The sequence below is a fragment of the Sapajus apella genome, unplaced genomic scaffold (genome assembly GCF_009761245.1).
Source record: "Sapajus apella isolate SASKATOON/1434 unplaced genomic scaffold, GSC_monkey_1.0 scaffold11, whole genome shotgun sequence".
In the NCBI taxonomy this organism is placed as follows: domain Eukaryota; kingdom Metazoa; phylum Chordata; class Mammalia; order Primates; family Cebidae; genus Sapajus; species Sapajus apella.
The window spans coordinates 30,557,677-30,585,414 of record NW_022436951.1 but is presented as its reverse complement, the minus strand read 5'-3'; the positions used below and the strand labels follow the sequence as shown (position 1 = coordinate 30,585,414).

The window sequence follows — 27,738 nt, the reverse complement described above, 5'->3', positions numbered from 1 at the left end:
ATTTTTGCCCATTCTGTTGGTTGCTGATTCACTCTAATGACTGTTTCTTTTGCATGCAGAAGCTGCAGAGTTTGATTAGGTCCCATTTGTCTATTTTGGCTTTTGTTGCCAATGCTTTTGGTGTTTTGGTCATGAAGTCCTTGCCTATGCCTATGTCCTGAATGGTTTTGCCTAGATTTTCTTCTAGGGTTTTTATAGTGTTAGGTCTTAAGCTGGCCAAAGTAATTTACAGATTCAACGCTATCCCCATCAAGCTACCAATGACCTTCACAGAACTGGAAAAAAACACCTTAAACTTCATATGGAACCAAAAGAGAGCCCACACAGCCAAGTCAATTCTAAGCAAAAAGAACAAACCAGGAGGCATCACACTACCAGACTTCAAACTATACTACAAGGCTACAGTAATCAAAACAGCATGGTACTGGTACCAGAACAGAGATACAGACCAATGGAACAGAACAGAGGTCTTGGAGGCCACACAACATATCTACAACCATCCGATATTTGACAAACCTGACAAAAACAAGCAATGGGGAAAGGATTCCCTGTTTAATAAATGGTGTTGGGAAAACTGGCTAGCCATGTGCAGAAAGCAGAAACTGGACCTCTTCCTGTCACCTTACACTAAAATTAACTCCAGATGGATTAAAGACTTAAACATAAGACTTTTATGTTATTTTAATTTTTAATTTGAGCATAACTTCTTTATCTTTCCAGGATGTGTAACTTTCCAAAATGCATCCCCAGATGACTAAATCTATTGACTCGGGGGAATGAAGCTATTTAGCACTGTCTCTCTAGATGTTGAAGATTACCTGTCAAAAGTGATATTGTTTTTGCCTTATTCATATTGAGTTGTTGTTTCTCACAATAATTAGGCAAGTGGCCCAGCTGCTTCCTGAAGCTATGAGCAGAATGTGAAAGTCAGAACTTGTCCTTAGTGAAAAAGGAGGATGCTAATCTTCACTTTTCCATGCCAGAAGGGCACAGAGCCAGCTCATTTAGAGCCCAGGACATGAATTTACACATGCCTTTTATCATTGTAGCCCAGTGACAGCAACTTGAACATGATTGATGGGCTGCCTTAGGCATGTTTACCTGTGTCACTGATGCATGCTAGAGATAACTCCAGTCCAAGCCACTGATGCCCAGCAACAGGGATTTTCAACTAAAGCAAGAATGGGTTTAACCCACAGTATTCCCTTCCTTCCTGTCACATTTTCTCTACAGATACAATTAACTAAAAATGAGGTACAGCAGTTCCTTGAATTATTTGTATTTGGGTTATTAGTGATTACTTTTAAAAATATACTGCAGATCAAATTAAATATATTGCTGATCAAATTAATGTATAAATTCCCCATTCTCTTCTCCTAGTTAAATAAGATTTAGACTGGCAGAGAATACTATCCACCTTGACCTTAGCAAAACCTTGGTCATAGAAAAGTATTTTCCTTGGGAAAAATATTAGACAACATATTGTAGGCCTATTATTTTGTCTAAATGATGAGGTTGTGTAAGTGTAGTAGAGAAAAGAAAGCGCTGAATTTTCAATTCAGTGAATAAAACAATTTAATTTCTCATTTCAGTTCTACAGCAATTTCCTGGATGGCTTTTGGTAGGCACATTGAATGTTTTTTAAAGTCTCGGTTTCTTGATCATAAAATACATACTGAGCAAAATAAAGGAAAAAAATATGTTATTTAACTCTATATCTGAGGAAATGTTTCACATGTAGATTTTATAGAAATACTTGTTTTGAAAAATATTTAAACTAAAAAAAATTATCTGTTCTTTTTAAAAAATGTTTTTATTTTTAGATACTATTGAACATTGATTCCTTGCTCTATAATAATTCCTGTGATTTTTGTAACTATTTCTACCATTTCTGGTTCCATGTCTCTAAAAAATCAATATTTCCCCCAGTGAGCTCCCTCTAGAATATGCTATTGGTTAATTTCTTGCTTTATGCAAACCCTGAACAAGGCACTGACTATTTTAGCCCAAGTGCCCCAGCTTTCGTGGCCTGCCAGGGGCCCTTGTCAGTAATTAATGATGACATATTTTCTAAGTGAATTTGTAAGGGTCTTGAAACTCTTTTTTTTTAAGCCTTTGCTCCAGGCAGTGTCTGTCAAAGCAGACCCAATGATTAATGTACAAGGAAGTGTGACATGTCACTTTTTTTCATACTGAGAAAACAGAATCAATCTAAGACATAAACAAAGGTAGAAATGTGAAATAAAATTATGATATTAAATAATTCACAGTCAATCTGTATCACATACCTGTTAGAAACATTTTGAAATAATATTAAATAATATGAAAAAATATTCCTCAGAGAATGTTAACTGTACAAAAATAATAAATATTTATAAAGCAAAATGAAAATTTTGCAAAGATAATCTTACATTCGTATAAAAATCCTGGAAAGAATCTCCCTAAACATTTGCAGCTACCTCTGTTTGTGGTACATTAAAAAAAAAAAAAAAAACTGATTTATTTATTTTCCTATCTAAGGTTTTAAACTTTTATATAATATGCATGAATTACCTTTATAGTGGAAAATTCATAAAAATTACTAAAACACAACACTTAAGATATTCAGTATGATTTTACATATAACAGTGAATTATAGTAGTAAATATGACAGAGGCATTAGAAACAGTATCATGTCATGTTACAAAACCCCATATACTAAAAGCTTATTTTCCAATTTAGCATGTAACACCCAAGTCTCTTTTTTCCCCCATAATAGCCTACAGTGCTCTGTAAACCCAACAACTACTAGTAAAAGAGAACAGCATAAAATCACCAAATGTGTTAATTCTTGAAATGGAGTTTGGAGTTATCAAAAGGACAGACAAGTATACATGAGTCTTAAGAAGAGTTACAAGCTGAAACTCTAAGGAAAATATTAAGTTTTAAGGGGGAAAGGCCAAAATAACTTGCAGGAACTAACAGAATACACGTAAGAGAGCATTAGGAAGCAGGGGTGGAGAGGCTGAGATGATGTATGCAGAGTTCTAGAATTATTCACCCATAACTGGAACTCCCAGCATACATTGCTAAGACTTAAATAAGAAGTCTATGATTTGTTTAACCTTGATTTATAGTTGGAGTTGTCATTTTTCTGATGCACAGGGTTAACAAGGAAACAAACACACTTCAAATGCAGGTGGTCCCATTAATCTCATGCTACTTGACCATCCCGCTCCTTCAAACCTGAACTTCATAACTTTACATACACACTCAATTTCTTTCTTTACCCTCCTGAAGTCTAAACACCCCATCTGGCCAATCTATCTACAATTCTCCCATCCTGTACATGTGATATTCACAAGGCTTTCTGATCCTTGCTCCCCCTTCCTTCATATAAAGCATATCATGTGTCATGACCCAGTTCTATGGATTCCTAGCTTGTGCCTTTCTCTCTCGATTCATGGCTTGAAACAGACGATCACTATTCCAAATACAGCTGAGTTTCTGCAATAAAAATTAAAGAAACATCATGTTTTTTTTTCTTTTCTAATCCACACCTGGCTTGAAACAAGAAATAAAAATTCAGCAATCACGTAATTCTCATTTAAATTTTGATATGTGGAGAAAGTTCAACTGGTAGCACTATGCCATGGATAATTCTTTCCTTCTCTGACTAAGAAAATATAAAGTTCACTGGTCTTTGCAGATAATCCTCTATCTTCTTGACCTTTCCTAGAGGTGTTTTAACTTCCTCTTTTTCTTCAATAATAATTTTGTCATTAATTTCATAAAATGCTTTCTAAAAATACCATCTGAAAATTGATTAATAGTTATGGGTCATTTTTCCAATAACACATTGTGTTATCAGAAATTATTGTTGCACATTATTGTAACACTAATAATGCTGAAAGATTCTGCAATGATATGTAGCACTGGAAAAAAACTACTTAAGGGAGTATTTTATACTGAACTTATTCCAAAGAGTATTCTTGTTATATAGAGCTAAGTTACTTTTAAAATTCTAAATGTAGAAGCTGAATAAAAAGTAATGCATGCTATCCTCACAAGAGATGATATAAAAGATCAAGTTTCTTTAGATTGTAAACAAATCTTTTTAAATGCTTCCTTGTGGCTTCATATGACACAACATATAGAAAGTACTCAGTGTCATGGTTTGCCTCATAGTGAAAGCCCTGAAATGTCGGCCGGGCACAGTAATCCCAGTACTTTGGGAGACTGAGGTGGGTGGATCACGAGGTCAGGAGTTCGAGACCAGCCTGACCAACATGGTGAAACCCTGCCTGTACTAAAAATACAAAAATTAGCCAGGCATGCTGGTGCATGCCTATAATTCCAGCTACTCAGGAGGCTGAGACAGGAGAATCACTTGAACTCAGAGGCGGAGGCTGCAGTGAGTTGAGATCATGCCACTGCACTCTAGCCTGGGCAACAGAGCGAGACTCCAACTCAAAAAAAAAAAAAAAGTAATGTTTTACTCTTATTTTCCTATATTATATACAATAAGAAAAACAACTAAAAGGAAGAGACTGTTTGTTCTGCTACCTAAGAATCACGAATATCCTAAATAATGGTACTCATAAACTCCTCTAAAATCAAGAATATGGTTTATAATGCTTGTGGAACAAAAAGAACAATAAAAAATAGTATAACAATAGAGTATCTGGAGACATAAATGCTCACAATTTCACATTTTTTTTAATCTGTAAAAATCACCTGCAGTTTGACAATACACTGACTAAAGAGTTTCCTTACATTTTCATCTATAATTTTTTATATTTTAAAACTCTTTACATACGGTTGTTTTGTATTTTTAACTCCATTGCTAACTACTTGAAGACCAACTCAGATAAAATTTTTAAGAAATATATATAAGAGAAATGCAAATCAAAACCACACTGAAATACTACTTCACACCAGTTAGAATGGTGATCATTAAAAAATGTGGAGATAACAGATGCTGGAGAGGATGTGGAGAAATAGGAACACTTTTACATTGTTGGTGGGAGTGTAAGCTAGTTCAACCATTGTGGAAGACAGTGTGGCAGCTTCCTCAAGAACCTAGTCAAAGAAATTCCATTTGACTCAGCAATCCCATTTCTGGGTGTATACCCAAAGGATTATAAATCATTCTCTTATAAAGACACATGCACATGTATGTTCATAGCAGCACTGTTTACAATAGCAAAGACCTGGAACCAACCCAAATGCCCATCGACGACAGACTGGACAAGGAAAATGTGGCACATATACACCATGGAATACGATGCAGCCATAAAAAACGATGAGGATGTGTCTTTTGTAGGGACATGGATGAATCTGGAAACCATAATTCTCAGCAAACTGACACAAGAACAGAAAATCAAACATCACATGTTCTCACTCATAGGTGGGTGATGAACAATGAGAACACATGGACACAGGGAGGGGAGCATCACACACCGGGTTCTGTTGGAGGGGGGCAAGGGAGGGACAGCGGGTTGGGGAAGGTCAGGGAGGGATAACATTGGGAGAAATGCCAGATGCAGGTGATGGGGGGATGGAGGTAGCAAACCATATTGCCATGTGTGTACCTATGCAACAATCCTACATGATCTGCACATGTACTCCAGAACCTAAAGTACAATTTAAAAAACAAAAAGAAAGAAAGAAATATATTTAACGTAGATTTTACTCCACAGATAATAGTCAAGACTTGAGAAAAAAAAGAAGGAAACTTTAAGAATGATTAGGATACAAATCCCCCAATGAAAGAGATCAATTTTGTGCATCAGACCATCCCCAAAAAGCTCATGGAATCTGCTGCTTGTTGACTCAGGCTTCACCTAGGCAGATGCTGCACATGTCTCAGATGCTGGGACCTAATTCCCAGCCTCTGGCTTGGGCACCTGGGGCTTCTCTATCTCAAGTTTCCAAAACACATTTGCATCTCTCCAAACATCACTTACGTGTCACCAAATAAACTCACCTTTGCTGTCCAAAAATGAACAATACATTTTTTAATTCCTCAGAAAAAAACTTTTCAAGTAATATGGTTTGGCTTTGTCCCCACCCAAATCCCATCTTGAATTGTAGCTCCCATAATACCCAGGTGTTGTGGGAGGGACCCAGTGGGAGGTAACTGAATCAGGGGCAGGTCTTTCCCATGCTGTTTTCCTGACAGTGAAAAAGTCTCATGAGATCTGACAGTTTTATAAAGAGGAGTTCCCCTGCACATGTTCTCTCTTATCTGTGGCCAGGTAAGATGTGTCTTTCGCTTTCTACCATGACTGTGAGGCCTCCCCAACTACGTGGAAGTATGAGTCCATTACACCACTTTTTCTTTATAAATTCCCCAGTCTCTGGCATGTCTTTATCTGCAGCATGAGAATGAGCTAATACAGTAAGTTTTTGTTAAATTCTCATTCAGGATTTTGAGAAGTCACTTTATTTACAGTAACACAGTTTTGCCTTAACAGTCTGTGCACTCTCAATTGTTCAAACTTCACTCTGAGGTGAATAAATATTTCCTATTATCCAAACCCAACTAATATTTATTCCAGTCTCCCAAATATATTTTCCATTTTTGGTTTTCTTACCTACCCCCATGTCTTCAGTCTGTTCCCACCTCCATCTAACTGTAAAACACATATGCTTATCAATGTTAATAGTTCAATTTGTTTCCTTCTATATTTTTTAGATGCTCATAAATATGTATAAACCAAAACATATCTAATGTTACAATTTTTAAAAAATAGGATAATATCATACTATATAACTTCCTTTCTAAAATTCTCATGGATTTTTCCCCAAAGGTTAGACATATAGCCCCAACTCATTTTTACTAATGACTATATAATATTTATAGAAAGAATATAATGTTTTCAACTCTTCACCAAGCCATATTTTCGGCTATTTCAAATAATTTTATAATAAATATACATATACATAAATTTTATCTATATAGTCACTCATTTTTACAGAATATATATATATATAAATGATTAAATAAATGTTTATTGAACATTTTAAATGTGGATGCATAGAAACAAGTCATTTCACAGAAGAAAAACTACAGCAATTTATATTCCTATTCAGAATGAAAAAGAATGTGGATTTCCCCAAAGCTTAACTCTTATTCAGCATACAATATAAACTACTTTTCAACAGTTGTCTACTTAGTAGATTAAAAATAAGTCTTATTTTCAGTTAAAATTGTATGTCCCCGATTGGTACATTAGAGAGGACATTTCTGAACATTCATTACTTGCTTTCATCTTTCTCCTGTTTATTTTCTTGGCCTAGTTTTCTATTCTTTAATTTCTCTTTTTCTCACCAACATTAGGAAGTCTTCATATATTAATTTTATCAACACTTCATTATACTTGTGGCACATATTTTCTCTTGAACTATTTTTCTTTTCTATTTTGAGTTTTGTCTTGCTATTACTGTTAGTATTCATATTGTGAAACACATCAACCATTTATGTATGGCTTCTTGGGTTTCCTCTCTTAATAAAACCTTGCCTACCTTTAATTTACAAGGCTCTTTCCCCAAAGTTTCTCCTGTCAACGGTTTTATTTTTACAGTTACATTTTTTTTCCCTGTGAGATTTATTTCTCTTTAAGCTGTAAGTTAACAGTTTTAATTTTCTTCCAGATATTGAATCAGTTAGGACAACACCACTTAAACCACTTTGTAATGAACTGAAATACTAATTTTAAGTGAATAGGCATAGATATCTATTTGAGTCTGTTTTTCATAGAGACCATTCTTTATTTTGAGCCCACTGGGTAATGCTGTGATTGGTATGTTTGGTAAGATAAAAATCTCACAAAACTTTCCTTGCATTCTCATACTTTATACCTCCACTGGTCTTTAAAATAGTTTGATCCAGTCTGGCAAAGAAACAAACAACCAGCCACAGGATTCTGATTACACTCACCTAAATTTTATATCCTAATTTGGGAGACAGTAATACTGTGATGATACTAAGCTTTTCAACAGAGGGCCATGCCATGCCTTTTCATTCATTATGAATTACTTTATGTCTTTGTGATAAAATAATTTTCAGAAGACAGAGCTTGTCATTTTTTGTTACATTTATTCCTTCTGCTTTAAATTTTCTTACTACTCAGAAATTAGCAGCCTAGCAAGACTTTAAGATCACACCTGAATAAGAAAGCAAGACATAACCCCACTATAACAAGGTAGGATCCTGAGGATGGGGAGTGGTATTAATACCCTTTGTGGTCCCTTTTTCCATTTCCCGTTAAACGTAATCAGAAAACAATCTCAAGAGTAAGCTTTGGAAAGCAAGCTAATCAAGGAGTACAGCCTAAAGCTCAACCCAATCCCCTGCTTCCTATTTTCACAAACTAGACTCTCCATTCAATCTATCAACTCTCCCTTGAGTACCTACTTAGCTACACACTTCCTGACCAGATGGCACACTTTTGACTGATAGCATCATTGATCCTTTCGGTCAGTGGGATGACGGTTTAGGTGGTTTCCCACTCTTACCTAAATCAGTTTCCACTCATAAAACAGAATCAGTTTCCTCTAGAGCCCTTCTTCTTTTTGAATAGAGTTACTATTCTTAATTGCTCCCATTTTAGGCTCTTGCTCTGCTGAGATGTTTCTGGAGTCAGGTAAGTTGCTAATTCAGCAGCAACAAATCACATAACCCAAACACAGCAGGCTTGTTTAGTTAATATGAAAAACAACTGATATATTTTCTAGCACACATTTAGAAGAAGCAGTAAATGAAACAATCTTGATCGGCCAGCTTTCTTTGATTATTTACTACTTTTTTATTTACAAGAAACATGACTTTAATAAAGTGACATTTTAAATCTAAGGTTCACATTTTATTTACTTGTGTTTTTTTTGGCAAAGTAATGTTGGAGGCAGAATCGTTCAGAATTTCATTTGTTTGAGAGGAAAAGTTTTAGACTGCATCCTTCCAGATCCATCTCAGAAAACACTGGAAAAAACGATTTGCCTTGACCTTGATGTGATATTCAATTACTGTCATGCATAATAACTTTTAACTTCCTGGACATATTTTAACTTTTTATTAGATTTTATATTTTCTAAGACTAATTATTTCACTTTGTACATTTAATAGCATTAAATGTCAGACCGATCAATGAATCTGCTGAAACTTCACCCACAGGAAATTTTTATTGTAAAGTTGTTTTTTTTTTTTTTCCCCAATAAAATATATTTTCAAGAAAGGCTGCCTAAAACACGCGAGTCAAAAGGAATTTTAATCCCATTATAGTATTATTTATATAATAATACCAATACTCTGCTAGAAAATTATGAGTTTCTTTCAATATAATCTTTAAAGTTCATCTAGAAAAACAATTAAAATATCCGGAAACACATGTCACAGAAGTGGAATGTTTCTACCTGTTCTTTGACTGAGGCGAGGATGGCAGAGGTGGTTTCTGTTTCAGATCCATCCCCGTTGGAGGTGTTTAAGCCGGGGCTCAGGGAACTTGTCTTCTCTGAGGCTGATGAAGGCTGGTCTGGGACAGGCATAGCTCCTGCAAGGCAAGAGGACACGAACAATACAATCAGATATTGACACTAAACAGGCACAACTATCAGATCGCTTTAAGGATACACACTAAAAAAAAAGTCAAACTATGAGCTGCTGAGAAAGAACATAACATAATTATGGAAGGGGAGTAATAACACGTAAAGCAAAGTAACAGTCAAGAAATAGATTGTTTTATCCTTTTATCAACCCCAACCAAATTCCACTTCACATTCACACCTTGTGCTTTGTCTTTGAGATAAATGGAGAAATGATGAGAAATTAAAGGAAAGAGTATAAGAGTAAAGCAATAAAGAAGTAATGAGTCTAAGAAGTGAGTCCAGCTACAAATTTATGACTATTTTAGGCAAATGTATTACCTGCCTATTGGTACATGTGTCGTTATTACATGTTTCCTCCTTGGTTCCTGGCTCGTATCTCTTACAGACCCTATTATAGTCTTGTGATGGTGTTGGGTGTGTCTGGCCTCAGAAAAGCAATATCTGAATCTCAGGCCTCTGAAAACAATCCATCTGGCCTTCCTCTGACCTCCTTTTACCTGCTTCAAGGCAGGACTCTAATCTTCCCTACCTCCTTTCTGATTGTGGGTCATAAGACCCTCATTCCACAGACAGTCCAGCCCCCACGCCCTGGGGAAAAGAATGCTGATGTCAGGAAGCCTCCTTAAAACCCCAGAGGCCTGGGTTTGTAGAGCTTCTGGAGAGCTGACCACGTGGAGGCTCCTGGAGAGGGTGGCACATCCGGAGGGCTTGGAAGCTCTGTGTCCATTCCCCCTAACTCGCCCTACACATATCTTCATCTGTATCCTTTGTGATATCCTCTGAAATAAACTTGTAAACCTAAGTGCATCCTGAGTTCTCTGAGCTGCCCTAGCAAATTAATAGAATCCAACCCAGGAACTATGGGGACCCCGGCTTGAACCCTGTTGGTCAGAAGTTCTGAGGCCTGGACTTGCAGTTGGTGTCCGGGGGGATGGGACAGTCTTGGGGACTGAGCCCTCAACCTGTAGGCTCTGACACTATCTGAGAGTAGACAGTGTAGTAGAGAGTGCCAGAATTGAATTAGAGGACACCCAGCTGTGTCTGCTGCTTGGTGTGTGAGGGGGAAAAACCCACACATTTGGTCACAGAAGTCTTCTTCTGTGTTAATGATTGCTGTTGTGTGAGAGTAGAAGAAAAAAAGTTTGAGAGGGTTTTTCCTAAAACAGTATATTTCCAACTCAAAAGAAAATCTATCAGACATTCCCCTTTGTAAGAAAATCATACAGAAGCCATGATTAATAATTTACCAATAATTAAAGAGATACCTGAATTAACATAAGAAGCTTAGTTGGTATTATGAAGCACAGTCAATAACTAATCTACTCCACAAATATTTACTGAGTTCCTAGTCTGTGACAGACAGCAGAAAAAACTGGCAAGGCCATTTGCCACAGTTGATTTTGTCTGAGTTCATTTATGAAAGAAGGCAGAAATTCAAACAACATTAGACCCAATGCATAAGTGGATGCATATGTACAGGTTAAAAACAAGATTCTCAGAATTGTTCCTATCTTTCCTGCACAAATAAATGAGATTGCTGTGTTCTGAATGTTGATGTCTCCCAAATTCATATGCTGAGATACTAATACCCAAGGTGATGGTAGCAGGAGGCGGGACCTTTAAGAGGGGATGAGATCAAGAGGATGGGGCCCCCATAAATAGGGTGAGACCTTATAAAAGAGGCCTGAGAGAAACTTCTCAATCCTCCCAGTATGTGAGGGCACAGCAATAAGGCATCATCTATAAACCAGAAAGTCAGCCCTCACCAGACACTAAATCTGCCAGGACTTCATCTTGGGCTTCCCAGCTCCAGAATTGCAAGAAATAAATTTCTGCTGTTTACAAGGACCCAATTTATGGTATTTTGTTATAGTAGCTCAAATGAACTAAAAAGGAGTCTGAAGTATTTGTTATATATATCATCTAGCAATGATCAACAGAGAAAGCAATAGTTAACTGAGGGTGACATTTACCAAGGCATCACAAAACCCGCATCTCAATAAATGACTCAGAGTAAATAAAAATTATTTTCTTGCCTAAAGCTATTATATCACATATCCCTCCAGGAACCAGGGTTGTGTAAATGTTAAAAGATACTTTCTATTATGCCATATCTAAGCATCCTGGGTTTTACATTAAGAGATGTTTATTTCCACAGGTGCCTTTGCCCTATGTTTTTAGCTATGTCTAGTTAATAATTTAGAGATAGGCAAACCTAAAAAGGCCCCATTATAGAATTTTACTTAAAATATATGACAAAAAAAGCAGTCATCCAAATTTCTTGTTGAACATTCCATCTAATTTTTGAATTGAATTTTATGAGGTAATTATAGTAATATCACCAATGGGGATTGGAGTAGCACTGGAAAAGTAAATCTGTTACAAACAGAATATCTGAGAAGTTTTGGGGAAATAATATCAACGAAGTAGAATTTGAGAAAAGAGTAAGGGTCAGATTAAATATGATTTGGCAAAATGCAACCATAGCTAAAAAGTTTAAAGTACTGAAGGTGATGAATACCAACAGTATGAAAGAAAGACACTTGCATATGTATTCGACATGCTTTATTATATGGTTTTCTTATTTGATCAAGTCTCTTCATCACTTAGAATGTAAACAAGCAGTTCAACAAATGTGTCCAGGTCAAAGAGTGGAATCTATGAACTTCCATCTAGGAAAGGATTGAGGGATGTGAGAAGAGAGCAGAAAGTGAGAAGGAAGGACAATGCAGCTCTTGTGTGCAGTCACCTCTGATCTCCCAGAGAGCCACCGTGACCTTGTATCACCACTTCTACCAATGTCCATGGGTTCACAGGGGACTCTACGCAAGATGATATGGTTTGGCTATGCACTGCTCCCCCAATCTCATCTTGAATTGTAGCTCCCATAATCCCCACCTGTAGTGAGAGGAACCAGGTGGGAGGTAATTAAATCATGGGGGCAGATTTTGCCTGTGCTGTTCTCATGATAGTGAATAACTCTCATGAGACTTGATGGTCTTAGGAAGGGCAGTTCCCCTGCACATGCTCTCTTGCCTGCAACCATGTAAGACATGCCTTTGTTCCTCCTTCACCTTCTGCTATGATCACTAGGCTTCCCCAGCCACACAGAACTGTGAGTCCATTAAACCTCTTTTTCTCTATAAATTACTCAGTTTTGAGTATGTCTTTATGAGCAGCATGAGAATGGACTCATACACAAGGAGCACCTCATGCTAAGAAAAGGGGAGTCTTACCTATTTTAAATTACTATTTGTTGTTTTCTTTAAATTTTATTGGGCCCACGTTAATTTAGGCTCTGAGTCAGTATTATTATCAACCTACTTTTGACAGAGAAATTGTTTAAAGGTCCAAAGTTATTAAGTCACATAAGTGGGCCCAGAACTCAGGCTTTCTGCCTTTTAATTCCTATTTCAAATGTCCTTTGATGTGTCAGCCTATTTCCCATAACCTGTACTGCCTCCCAAATGCTACTCTACAAACTAATTTTTATAAAATGAAACTCTTTAAAAGTATAACAGTGACCTGTCATAAAAAATATGGGATTTAATAGGCACTGAATCAAAGTTTCTCCCTGGGCACTTGACAAGTGTGACCCACACAGTATGGTGAATAATTAGGCCTGTTTATCTACCTCCTTTCTCCTTATAGCAATAACAGAAAGAGAAGTGGAATCTTCAAGGCTTATTCCACCATACAGAGCTACTGCTACCTACGGCAATCTCCATTCCTGAATACAAATGACTTTGAATAATTTCCATGATTAATGGTTTTTTAAATCAAAATTTAAAAAGTGGTCCTCGCTATATCTGGAAGAAAAGACAGTCACCCTCCAATCACAGTCTTCTCATATCAGGGCACACAGAAGAGAGAGAGGAAACTTGCAAGAAACCTGCCCCAATCAATCCCGGATGGCCTTAGGGTAAGTATAAGCAGTGTTAAGCTTCTAACTTTGCAGTTATATGCCCAAATACTTTAGTCTTAATCACGGCCAATATACTAAAAAACAGTATCTAATCTGTGCTAAATCCAGTAAATCTGGAAAGTACAGAGAAATAAAAAGCAAAAAGCAAGAACAAAGGAAGAGCAACCACCAGCAATTTTGCCATCCCAGATAAGTAAAATTACTTTGACAGGGATTTTGGTGATGTATTATTTCTGATATAACTTATTCTGTACAATGATTTTTACATAATGAGGTACTAATGCAAGGTTTTTTTATTTGTATATTTTGCTCAGCAACATCTCATGAACAATTTCTTATATCAACAAACATTTATCTACAGTTTAATTATAATGAATACTTAGTATTCAATAGTCTATTTATGTTGAAAGTTATCTACCTGTTTTTTATATGTGATTTTTACTCCATTTTACATCTATGACATGTTCAATAGATGGGTTCTGAGCAGTAAAACTGATAAAACAAGGAATCTATGTATTTTTCAGCCTTTTGTTAGCCGACAGGCTGGTCTAGCCTACCCGTGCACTGCAAAGGTCATGAGAATGTCACCTCACCACAACGTGAACCACACTGATTTCCATTACCCTCTCAGGCTTTTGCCAAGCTGATATAGAAAAATGCACCTCTTTGACTTTGTTTTTATTCAACTATGAATACAGTGCACATTTCCCACAGGTTTAGTCATCCTGCACAGCACTTCTTGCCACCCTTGAAATGGTTACAGTGTAAGAAGTCTTTCTATACATGGTAGAATTATAATCTGCAAATACCCAAGCTGCATTTTAGACAGACCCATCTTCCACATGAGAAAAAGAGACAGCAGTGAGGGAAGAACAGCCCTAAATTTCAGGTGGGTTCTTCTAGCAGAATTTGGTACCAACAAGTCCTATGTCCAGAAAACGATAAAATAATAATACTAGCAGTTTCAGGGTGCAAGTCACATTGCTGTATGCCCATACATGCATGAACAGTGTTACAGACAGAACTGTGTTCCCCAAATTCATATGCTGAAGCCTTAACCCCTTATGTGACTATATTGGAGACGGAGCCTTTAGGGAGGTGGTCAAGGTTAAATGAGGTCACAGAGCAGTGGGGCCCTAATACAACAGGACTTGGTGTGCTTATAAGAAGAGTAAGAGGCCAGGTGTGGTGGCTCATGCCTGTAATCCCAGCACTTTGGGAGGCTGAGGTGGTGGATCATGAGGTCAGGAGTTCAAGACCAGCCTGGCCAAGATAGTGAAACCCTGTCTCTACTAAAAAAAATTAATTAATTAATTAATTAATTAGCCCTGCCTGGTGGCAAGTGCCTGTAATCCTAGCTACCAGGATACTGAGGCAGGAGAATCACTTGAACTTGGGAGGCGGAGGTTTCAGTGAGCCGAGATTGCACCACTACACTCCAGCCTGGGCAACAGAGTAAGACTCCGTCTCAAAAACAAAAAAAAGAAGAAGAGCAAGAAACATCAGAGGTCTCTCTCCCCCTTTGCATACACATAGACAGAGGTTGTAAGAAGACACAATGAGAAAGTACAGTCACAAGCCAAGAAGAGAGGCGGCCTCGTGGCTCCTTGACCTTAGACGTTTGGTCTCCAAAAATATGAAAAGATAAATTTCTGCTATTTAAGCCATTTAGTCTGTAGTATTGTGTTATGGCAGCATAAGCAGACCAATACAAGAAGGGTTCAATTGTTCTCACCTTTCTTTCCCTTCATTTCCCTGGGGGCTGGGTGTGGAGTCTTGGGAACTGACAGGAGCAGGGCAAAACATCTCTTGGTAACACCTTCATCTAAAATGAATCACAGGTCTCAGGAGGAAGCATATGTCCCACTCTTGCTTCAAATCCACACATCGGGATAAAGCAAAACTTACAGAAGGAGGTACCCCATTGAATGAAATAAACCTACAGAACAAAACGGTACCTTAATAATACTACCACTTCCATAAATGATGCAAGAAGAAATTCAGAAAAATTGGCTGGCATGACAATAATAGCAAAACCAGGTAGGCCCTGCACGTTGAGGCTTCTTTTCAATTTGAACTTTTATAACCATAGGTAGTAAGATGTTAAGATATCCAAATGAATAGTCTAAACTTTTCTTTCCCAAATAGGAGTCTCAATAAATTTACATTACTGTTGGCAACATGCTAGAATCTTATCTGCATTTTGGAAGGCCAAGCTCTTTTGCCATCAATGCAGGGACAATAGTAAATGTCATGTTTTACTGACATCCATCATACACACAAACACACACACACACAAATTCTTAATATCTGAACTTGTTCTTTCTTTAGTCACTTCTCCACAGCAACTGATGACTTACACAACAAAACATGGCCATCTTCACCGAATAACTGACGATGTCTGTGCCAGACAACCAACCAATTAAGTGACACACTCAGCATTCTTGTGTCTTTCTTACTTGGTGGTCTCCTCCTCTCCAATTTAGCAGTAAGTTTCTTTGGCTATGATATGAGTTTTTCTCCTTCTTAGTTTCCCTCCCCTCTCTGTGGGCCATGACCTGTTATCCTGCCAATTCTCCTCTCATTCTGTCACTCTTGGGGTCCTAGGGCCCTCATGCTCTGAAGTCACATGCTTCAAATTCCAGCATTTCCAAACTCCAAGTATGCTGTGGGAAGCTAGGTATTTCATTAGTTAGACTTGAACTATAGCAGCCCCTAGCCATATATGACTATCTACATTTTAATTAAAATAACATTAAGGCCAGGTGCTGTGGCTCACACTTGTAATCCCAGCACTTTTGGAGGCTGAGGCAGGCGATCATGAGGTCAGGAGTTCAAGACCAGCCTGACCCATACGGTAAAACCCCGTCACTACTAAAAATACAAAAATTAGCTGGGCATGTTAGCACGCGCTATAGTCCTAGCTACTCAGGAGGCTGAGGCAAGAGAATCACTTGAACCCAGAAGGTGGAGTTTGCAGTGAGCCGAGATCACACTACTGCACTTCAGCCTGGGCAACAGAGCGAGACTCCGTCTCAAAAAAAAAAAAAAAAAAAAAAAAACCTAAAAAGTCAATTAAGTCAATTCAACTGTTCATATTTCAAGTGCTCAATAGCTAGAGATGGCCAGTGGGTACAGTATTGAACGGTGAAAAGTAGAAGATCTCCATCACTGTAGAAGGTTCTACTGATTGCCCCAGTCTATACCCAATAGGCAACTCTCTGATGTAATCTTCCATCAGCAGCTGAATTCAGGCAAGAGAGGTCTTGAGAAGCAGTCAGATTACCAGGGTAATTTGAAGGGAGAACTGGTGGGACTCCTGAAAGATTCTATGTGTATGTGAGCCATGGAGAGAGGAGTCCAGGTGAGTCCAAGGGCTTGGCCTGAGTGACCATCATCGGCCAAGATGTCAAGACTGTGAGTGGAACAGACTTGGGACAAGGAAAGCCAATCTTGCCTGCAAACTTTTCAACCTGAAATCTACCTATGACTCCTCCATGCTGCTGACATCTGGGCAGCTGAGCTCTCCAGCCAACCACACTCTGATGTCAGTCAGGGAATGTAAAGATTGATGACTTCTACTTGTCAAATCTTGTTTCTCCTCCTGTTCCTTCGCTTCAGGAAGGTCCCTTTTCATCTTTTATTTAGAGTAGCTAGAAACATTTATAACTCTTCTCTCACTCTCTTCTTTTCCCTTCAGCCACTGACTTAATGCCAGGGACTCCGATGTTAACTACCTTGAAATCCTACCCCCTCACACCAAACAAACAAGCAAACCCTGAATATGGCTACACTTAGCCTTCTTTCCTTCTCTCATGTAAATCAAAGAAATGACTTCCCTTTCTTCCAGAGAATACCTGCCTCCCTGTTCCTGACCCTATGTTCTAAAACACAAATGTTAGCAAAATAGAATTACTTTTACTTTTGACTTTACTTCTATCATTAGGCATTACTTTTATAATTTGCCATCACCTTACACCCAAGTGAATAATGAAATAGGGCATTAGAACATCTCAAGTATTGTTATTTAAATATACATGTAAATATGAGCCATTGAATGTTTTTGAAATTTACATATTTTGACATATTTTATTTTTAAAATCTTCTCCTAAGTGACGTTTTAAAGACTCCTACTATGTATAATTGAAGAATGAGCACAAACACCTTTTTATGCATATTAGGGTACACAGAATGTGTGAATTAGTACAAATTAGCAACATGAACAACCGTATTGAGCACCTCATTTGTGTAATCACTCTCATCACCAAAACTGCAGTTCTCTACTTGTAACTAGTATGTCGCTACCAAGAGAAACAGGCATCACATCATTCTTGCTCAGACGTACTCTGCACATGTAAAAATATATTCATCCTCACTTCTTACTTTATAAAGAGAAATCTGAAGTTATTGCTCATCATAATATAAACAATATAATAATAATTGTCAAAACTACATACAATTAAGGCAGAAACTCAGTCTGTCTTGGTCTATATTCAATTTCCCACAGCTAGCTCAGCATGTAATATACAGAATCTAGTTAAAATATTTGTTGAGCTAATATATGAATGATTAAACTAAAATTGATAATAATTGCTTACAAGAGCATGTAACATAAATAAAATGGGCTTTGCATTAGGAGCATTTCTCTATGTGATATTTGAAATGATACTCCTTTATTTCAACTCAAGATAGCTGCTTTTCAGAATTCCTCTGACTAGCTTAAGACTTTCCACTCAGTCAGCTATCCAAGAATGATGTACACCTTGGGTAAGTGGCTATTAAGGTAGAAACATCGATCAAGTAGGCTTCCGGAACCTGATACTTGCAACCAATGCTTGCAAATAGAATCTGGCGAAACATATAGAGGACATCATGCAAGGATGGGAAGCACCACTGAGCCATAGTCAGAACATGCAATCGCAAGGGCATAGGCAGACAAAGGCAGGAGGCAGAGAAATGTTCAGCTCCACCTGAGAAGTTGGGGGTGTGGCATCAGGTATTATTCATGGAGTCAGCCACACAGGTCATTTGCTGCTGTAGAGGAAGATGTGATGGCAGAAGGATGGAGAGCTGGTGGGATCTCAGGGTTGAGCTCATGTGTCAAACACAAGGGGATGATCATTCTACCTGTGTGTTCAGAATGGTAGGAACAGTGGGAGGTTCAACCTAGCTTGGTGGGTCAGGGAACCCATTCTGTCTCCTTGTAAGAACTATTCATTGAGGAGGATGGGACCATCCTGAATATCACCACAGACTTCATGTCCACCTGACTTATTATTCTTAGTGACATAAATTATGCATGAAGGTAAAAAGGAAGATTCTGTGGTGACTTCTACAAAGCAAGATGGAATGGTGGTGCTCACACAGGGGAGATGCCTAAGCAGCCAGGCTCTAGCAAAATGTGGTCAGTGAGGATGGGAGCGGGTCTTCCTTTGGCTATGTTCTAAATGTCTCAGTCCTCTTTCGCAAGTATGATCTCAGCCACTTTCATCTAATCTTAATAAGCATTACACTAACAACTTACCTATCTTAAGAATATTATTGAAAAGGTAGTGCTTTTAAAAACAGGCCAGTAGTTAAGGGTGAATCAATGGCTGCTGCTCCCGAGCTCTGCCCCAGGCAAGCTTGTGACTTGAGAGCCACAGCCAACACCACAGGTGAGGCAAGGAAAACGTGCATCAACCAAGCAACAGGTCAGGTTCTCAGGGCCGAGCTGACAGATCTCTCAACAGCAATCAGGGTGCCCTCAGACCTGAGGACTGAGGGGAAAGACTAAAAAAGGGTAGGCGATGGAGTGACTGACAGTGTAATGGCAGAGGGTTAGAGCAGAGTGAAAAGGACCAGAATAAATGTATATGGGGAGACGTGAGGAGCAGGAAAGGAGCAACTGGGCTGAGATGCAGAGGGCATGGGTGAAACTTGAAATGCTGCCAGAGAAGGAAAGCGGGGACAGCAGCCATGCTGTTGGTAGATCCTTGAAGAGGGTTTTGTGGGATTTTTTCTTTTTTTCTTGAGACAGGGCCTTGCTTTGTTGCCCAGGCTGGAGTGCAGTGATATGATCTCAGCTCACTGCAATGCCCACCTCCCAGGCTCAGGTGATCCTCCCAGGTACCTTGGACTACAGGCATGTGCTACCATTCCCAGCTAATTTTTGCGCTTTTAGTAGAGATGGGGTTTCACCATGTTGCCCAATTGGGTCTCGAACTCCTGAGCTCAAGCGATCTGCCCACCTTGGCCAAAGTACTGAGATTACAGGAATACAGGCATGAGGCACCATGCCCAGCTGAGGATTTTAAGAAATTGGATGATGACCTTGAATTTGTCAATGATCTTGAACTTGAACCTGCTAATTTCAGGAAATAATATATAACATACTATATTATCACTGTTTTTTAAACCAGATAAGTATTGTATTTATGGATCTGCATTTTCTCGGAATTCTGTGTCATGTCCTAATAATGGAAGTGTGGCACGGTCATTGTGGGCCATGTTGTCATCCTCACGTGTTGGTTCAATCGAGGCAGTCTCAGGAATCTTTTTTAGATGGGCCCTTCATGGGGTACTATATTATTATATTAACAAATGAGGTCTCCACAACTGCTTGTGGAATCCTGGGGGAAGGCTAGCACAATGAGGCCGAAAGCCACTGTTGTACATATATGAGTTTCCAATGGGTCTACACCTTCTATTTCTTCTCACTGAACACTGTCCAGACCTGTCTTTGGCAAAGCCATGCACATCCAAGACTGGATGTGCAAGTACTGACTCAGTTGTTTACCTCTAGCTGAGACCTCAGAGCTGATGTCCATACCTATACATTTGTAATAACCTACAACGTCTTACAGATAGCTCCATCAGAACCTCAGAAACACCAAATTCAGCATGACTCCTAGTCTCTTGCACACACAAAACCTTCCTAACCTGTCTCTCATGACTGCAATATCACCTCCTTCAATCAACTCCATGCATTATTTGTTAAGAGTGTCAATCTTCCTTACCAACCATCTGATCACAGGGTGCTTTTTCCCTAAATTTATTTGAGTGGATCTCTGCACCGAAATAGAGATTTCCAAACTTTCTTTAACATAAAATGTGTTTTATCTCATGGTCCAGTGACACATAATCATGTATTTTAACTAAAACAAGATTTCATGAAAAAGGAAGGTTTATAACATGTGATGCACTATGTTTTCAATTTTTTCCCTTTTATTTAAAATCCTAGTGATACCCATTAAATTAATGGATACAAAACAGTTTGGAAGCCACTGACACAGAGGGTAGAGTTCAATCTGCTTTGTATGATGTATGAGGCTGTTCTTGTCCTGGCCCATGCATCTTTTTTTTTTTAAAGACCTTGTCGCCCAGGCTGGATCGTGGTGGCGCAATTTTGGCTTAATGCAACCTCTGCTTCCCGGGTTCAAGTGATTCTTCTGCCTCAGTCTCCTAAGTAGCTGGGACTATAGGTATGAGCCACCATGCCTGGCTAATTTTTGTCTTTTCAGTAGAGACAGGGTTTCACCATATTGGCCAGGCTGGTCTCGAACTCCTCACCTTGTGATCTACCCGCTTCAGCCTTTCAAAGTGCTGGAATTACAGGTGTGAGTTACTGCGCCCGGCCTCCATTCTTAGGACTGTTGCCTCTCCTCCCACACCTTACACAACACATGGCAAGCCTCTTGCAGCTCCCAATACATCTTATTAAACTGTATTGTGAACATGCAGGGTTCTCTTTCTGCATATGCACAATTCGGTTCACCACAATCCAGTTTATCATCTTCCCTTTACCATCGCCAAGACCTTTGTTGGCTACCAAACTCCCTTTCTCTTTTCGCTTTCATAGTCCCATGGAAGCATTTCTTTCTCCGTAAAGCCTTCTGGGTAACTCCAGGAACCATGAATCACTTCACTTCCTCTTTACTGTTACCTTCAAAGCTTGAACTTTCCTCAAGTATTACATGATCATTATAAACTGTGATGATCTTATCTGTTCTGAGCTTAAAAAAAACTTTTCATATTTTTGAAATCAGGATGCTCCTTCATGTGACCGCAGTCCCCTTTACCTTTAATCTGTTCAGGATAAATTTTCTGTCACTTGCAACTAAAAGTGTTATTAAATCACTGATATACTCAATATCTTAGGTCTATGGAAATACCATATATTTTAAATTTTATATCTCCTAATTAGTTCATGAATTCTTTGAGCATAGAAATTGGGTCGTATTCATATTTATAACCTCAGTGTGTAGAATAATGCCCGGTAAAGAGCTGGCATCCTAAATACTTATTGAATAAGTCAAAATGAAGAACATTTATAATTTATTATCAGCCCCATTTTAAAATGTCAAGAAATTTTACACTTAAAACACTGGCACATAAATGTCCTATAACTCTTCCCAGGTTTACAAATATAAATATTCAATATATTAAATTAAATCTACTAAATATAAATCTATAAAAATAGAAATATTCAAATTAATGAGTTTGGTTGATACGTAATATTTAAGTAGTCAAACCATATATATTTCCACCAACCACACTTATGACTACATTTATAATGGAAATATGTCTAGATAAAATTAATAATCACGATAAGGTTAAGTTCTAGGGCTCATCTTTACTACAAATTAGATAGTGACCCACTTTTTGAATCAACAATCATCTTAGTTCCCCGAAAAAACACAAATATATTTCAACAGCTGATTGATGGGTTCACCAAGCTACAGAGACACTTACCCTTATGCCAGAAAAATAAAGCCTCTGATTCTAAAATTACAGAGCCATCAAACTAACAGTAGATTGAGCAGAAATTGAAATAGGCACAGTACCTTAAAATTTGGCTTTCCCAGAATAAAAAGGGAAGTTCTAATGTATTTCATAAAAAAGAAGCTCAGCGGTGAACTGACTATTCTTTTGGCTGAAACTTCAAAGAAGCACACTTAGCACAGCCACTAATACAGTGTTCATCACACACTGTGACTGTCCAGAATACTCTGTCACTGCCAAATGTCTCAGGTGAGGGAGCTCCTCTGACACAGCTCCTGTAGACTGCAGATCCATCTCATTCACTGCATCTGGGCAAGACACTGAACAAAAGCATCTAAGCTTATAAGTGAAACAAAATCTGTCGTCCTAAATTTTCTCCCTAGAATAAATATGCAGGTTTCCAGCTTATATTCCCCATTTGATCATAGATTTACACCATAAAATCTGGTACACACACACACACACACACACACACACACACAATCATGCTTAAGCCAGTCACAACCATTTTATCACTGTGAATTGCCAACTTTGACTGTCACAATCTATTAAACAGAAGGTCCCCAAATGCCAGCTACACAGTGGTTCACAACATGTTCTTGCTTCATAGTACTTGAAAGTGTCCACTCAAATTATGGCAATTTACCCTTCATATTGATTGCAAATATGTATCTGCCACTTCACAGTTTCTCAAGATACCAGAGCTCAATGACGTATCTAGTTTTTCCAGAATTGCTATCAATGGGCAGTCAAGGACAAAAGTCTCATGCTGCAGATAGCTGCACTCAGCCCATATGTTTAACCTATCGCAACAGAGACAGTAACATTCAGTGTTTTAAAATTAATTATAAAACAGAGTTTCAACTACTCTGAAACAACTTTAGTCACTACCATTGACATAGCAGTTTTTCCAATAAATATCTCTAATGACCTTAAAAGAACAAATAGAAAACAGAGACTGAATAGAACCATAATAATTTTATAGCTGCCAAGATACATTGGCATTTTTTACACACAGATAACAAATTTTGAAATTTTAAGTGATATAATCTGCCTATTACAACACATGACTTTAAAAGCTATGCTTAGAGAGTTAAATTTAAATTATATATGTTTAAAAAGTATCACTGTAATTATAAAGGTTACATGGCAAAGAAACTCTCTTTTTTTTGTATATAATCATTCAACATTACACTTTAGGGTTTCAAGTATCCTGGTAAGTGATCAATAGCTACTTTTGAATAGACAAATAATTAGCTATTATGGAAAGGTGATTATCAATTCCCAGCCTTACTTTTGCCAATTTGTTTTGTTTTCTTTTAATTTACAACTTGTACAAATCATTACACTGTCAAGACAAATTTATAGCATTTCTTTACTGCCAAATTCCCGTTTTCTCCAACTAAGACTCTTAGATATTGATTCCTTTTTAAAATACCTCCTAATGAAAATATTTTCCCTCTCACCTGCATTTACATCTTATCTGCTTATTATTTATTACTATCTCTGTTGGGTTTGGTTTGGGAGAATATGACGATTTTTAATTACATCCACAGATTCTGTCACACTCCTATCTTCAGGAGGTAGAGCTTACCTCACCTCCCCTTGAGAGTGGGCTAGACTTAGTGACCCTTTTCACAAATAATATGCTAGAAGTGATGGTATGTGATTCTGAGATAAGTTATAACAGACACTGAGACTTTCCTATTGATCTCTCTTTGATCATTCATTCTGGGAAAGTCAGCTTCTAGGCAGACAGGATGCTCAAGCAGCCCTATGGAGAATGAGGTCCAGGTAAGGAAAAACTAAAGCCTCCTACCAACAACTGGCAAAGACTGATATCAACAAGTAATGGGCGACATGAGCAAGACATTTAGACAGAACATCTTCCAGCCCCAGGTATGCCTTCGGATGTTAAAGACCTGGCTGGCTGACATTTTGACTGAAACCTTAGAAGAAACTTTGACTCAGAAATACCGAGCTAAATGGCTCCTAGATTCTTGATTCACAGAATACGTGAGATAAATATTAGTTGTGTTAAGGTCTGAAAGTCCAGGACAACATGTTATGCAGCAACAGATAACTAATATTGAGCGTAGTGACAATCTTCAGGTGTTTTTTGAGGTTCACTACCTAATGCTGAGGTTTCAGTGATTTCATTATAGTCTTTTTTTTTTTTTTTTTTTTTTTTTTGGACACCAGCACACAGAATGAGTCAGAAAATATGCCAGGTCAGAGATTCTGCTCCATCCCACAATTTTATTCTATACAGTCCCTCAGAGCTTATGACTTATCACAGACTCCTCAGGAACCATTTCCAAGAAGTGTTCAAAGCCAGGAAAAAATCAAGGAAAATAATGTATGAATGACTTAGCATGAGTATAATCATGATTTCACAATACATTTTACATTTGACTGCTTAAAGATTTTTAAAGATGTTCAAAGATTTTACTGAATAGCATATATACATATTTAAAAAGCCAGCATTTCATAATTATTGCTGAAGTGTAGGCTGATATTTTGGACAAGGATATTTTCTCCATGGTTTCCATAAAATAATAGTCTTATATATGAATGATGTGATGAAGATACACAATGTTTTTATGTCATAAGATGATGTGATCTTATTCATTTACTGTACCTTATTTTAAAAAATAGACCCTTGTATATTTAGGTTTCAAGTATTTCTCTTAATGACTGTGCATCATAATCTATAATTATATAGCTATGATTAGTGCTAAGTTTCCAATGACTAATTTTCTGGCAGGATTTTTGCAAGATCCTCTGAGCAAGTGATTTTCCTGTATTATTATGCTTATACTCAAGCCAGTATTCTGGCACTTGACTTTCTTCCTATTCTTCAACTAGTACCTTTCTGGTCTTTGTATGAACCAATTACATAATCTCCCAACTCAAGGTGGAGTGAGTTAACTCTACCTTGATAAGATACTAGCGCTGCTGACTTGCTTTCCTTTTTTTTTTTTTTTGTTTTTGTTTTTGTTTTTTTTCCATCTAGGACAGCATTCACCTAAAATCAGTCTTGCTGTTATGACTTGCTGTGGTTAAGGAATTATAACTGAATACAAGCACTCAAGATCCTGTGCATGATTCTTCATCCTACCCTCTGTTTCTTCTTACTTTGAAAAACCCTATGTGTTGTATTAGGGTGGCACAGGCATAAGATATTGAAGAGTAAATATGTGGAAGAGGAGGTTTTATCTACCCACAGAGGACATGCTGCCTGAGTAATTCAATAGACTGCTTGTATTAAGCCAGAGAGATTTTGGTATTGCTTGTTACTAGGCCATATCCAGCCCATCCTGACTAATACACTGTCCAGAGTGCGTGATGGGGGATATTTACAAAAGTTTCTGAGTTAAAAGATCATAATAGTCTAAATTTATCTTGAAAAACACATTTTGTTTTGCCCACAAAGGATTCAACTTTAATTACAGTCTTACTTGAAAAATATTTCTCTGGATCTAGGTTTCATCATTGGTATAGGGAACATTCTGTATTTTAGGTTTGTGTCAAGATTCAAAAATAGTATTTTTATTATTATATTTAAAAATTATAAAGTTTGTGACTAGACATTAGAACACTAATATAAAATTCTAATTCCTAAATTATCTTTGTTTATATATTTTAAATTATCTTACACACCAAGATGTAATCAATAATTGATAAATGAACTATAATTATGAATACTTATACTACATTGTGATATGTGATTTAAGCAATGCATTTTTTAAAATCAAATGTATTTCTTAACTTCTTGGTATGATAAAATTAAGATTTCATAGACACTCACCTGTCCAGGGTAAAATTTAGTAGAGTTTCTTATATCAGGAAATTAAAGAAACACTTCATTTAAGAGTAAAACTGAAATTTCTATTAGGGAAATCATCAAATAATTTAAAAGAGATTTATCAGTGAATTTTATTGGTTTATTCAATATTAATCATCTTTTCCACCATTCATTCTGAAATTTCTCAAGTGTAAAGCAGAAGAAAAGACAGCTTCTTAAAATTTTTGTTTTAGGTTCAGGGGTACATATTTAGGTTTGTAATATATGTAAATTGAGTGTCAGGCGGTTTGGTGTGCAGATTATTTCATCACCCAGGTAAGAAGCATAGTAGCCAATAGGTGGTTTTTTGATCCTTTCCCTTCACCCACACTATACCCTCAAATAATTGCAGTGTCTGTTGTTCCCTTCTTTGTATCCACACGTTCTCAATATTTAGCTTCTACCTATAAGTGAGAACATGAGGATTGGTTTTCTGTTCCTGCTTTAGTTCACTTAGGATAATGGCCTCTAGCTCCATTCATGTTGCTTCAATGAACATTATCTTGTGCTTTTTATGGCTGCATTGTATTCCACAGTGTATATCTGCCACATTTTCTTTATCCAGTCTACTCTAATGGCCATTTAGGTTGATTCCATCTTTACTATTGTGAATAGTGCTTTGACGAATATGGTAGAATGATTTACATTCCTTTGGGAATATACTCAATAACGGGATTGCTGGGTTGAATCACACTTCTGTTTCAAGTTCTTTGGGAAATCGCCACACTGCTTACTACAATGGCTGAACTAATTTTGATCCCAATAAGTAGCGTATAACACTCCTTTTTCTTCACAGCCTCACCAGCATCTGTTACTATTTGACTTCTTAATAATAGCCATTCAGACTGGTATAAGATAATATCTCTCTGTGGTTTAGATTTGCATTGCTCTAATGATTCATGATGTTAAGTACTTTTTCATAAATTGTTGGCTGTGCACGTCTTCTTTTGAAAAGTGTCTGTTCATGTCTTTGGGCCACTTTTTAATGGGGTCATTTTTTGATTGCTAATATGTCTAAGTTCCTTACAGATTCTCTATATTAGACCTTTGTCAGATGCATAGGTTACAAATATCTTCTCCCATTCTGTATGTTGTCGGTTTATTCTGTTGACAGTTTCTTTTGCTGTGCAAATACTCTTTAATTTGGTGGTCCCATTTGTCAATTTTTGTTTTTGTTGCAATTGCTTTTGATGTCTCCATCATGCAATCTTTGCCAGGGAGTATGACTATAATAATATTTCCTAGGTTATTGTCAGGGTTTTTATAGTTTTAGGTTTCCATTTGTGTTTAATATCTTGAGTTGATTTATGTAAGGAAGGGATCCAGTTTCAATCTTCTGCATATGGCTTGCCAGTTATTCCAGCACCATTTATTGAAAAGGAAGTCTTTGTCTCATTGGTTTTTTTGGTCAGTTTTGTCGGTTAGGATTGCAGGTGTCTGGCTTTTTTTCTGGGCTTTCTATTCTGTTCCATTGGTCTATGTGTCTGCTTTTTTTTTTTTTTTTTTTCCTCATCACTAGCATGTTGTTTTCATTAGTATAGGCTTGTAGTATCAAGTCAGGTAGTTCAATGACTCCAGCTTTGTTCTTTTTGCTTAGAATTTCTTGGGCTATTGG

At 37.4% G+C, this 27,738-nt stretch overlaps 1 protein-coding gene across 7 annotated transcripts in view; it reads right to left on the bottom strand.

Annotated features, from left to right (window-relative positions):
- The window catches only part of CTNND2 (catenin delta 2), a 944,995-nt gene that overhangs the window by 764,610 nt on the left and 152,647 nt on the right, over positions 1-27,738 (bottom strand). For all 7 annotated transcript variants that reach the window (XM_032278818.1, XM_032278821.1, XM_032278825.1 and 4 more), the window contains exon 2: positions 9,397-9,533. In XM_032278818.1, coding sequence (XP_032134709.1) covers positions 9,397-9,533 — 137 coding nt within the window. The remainder of the gene's footprint in view (positions 1-9,396; positions 9,534-27,738) is intronic.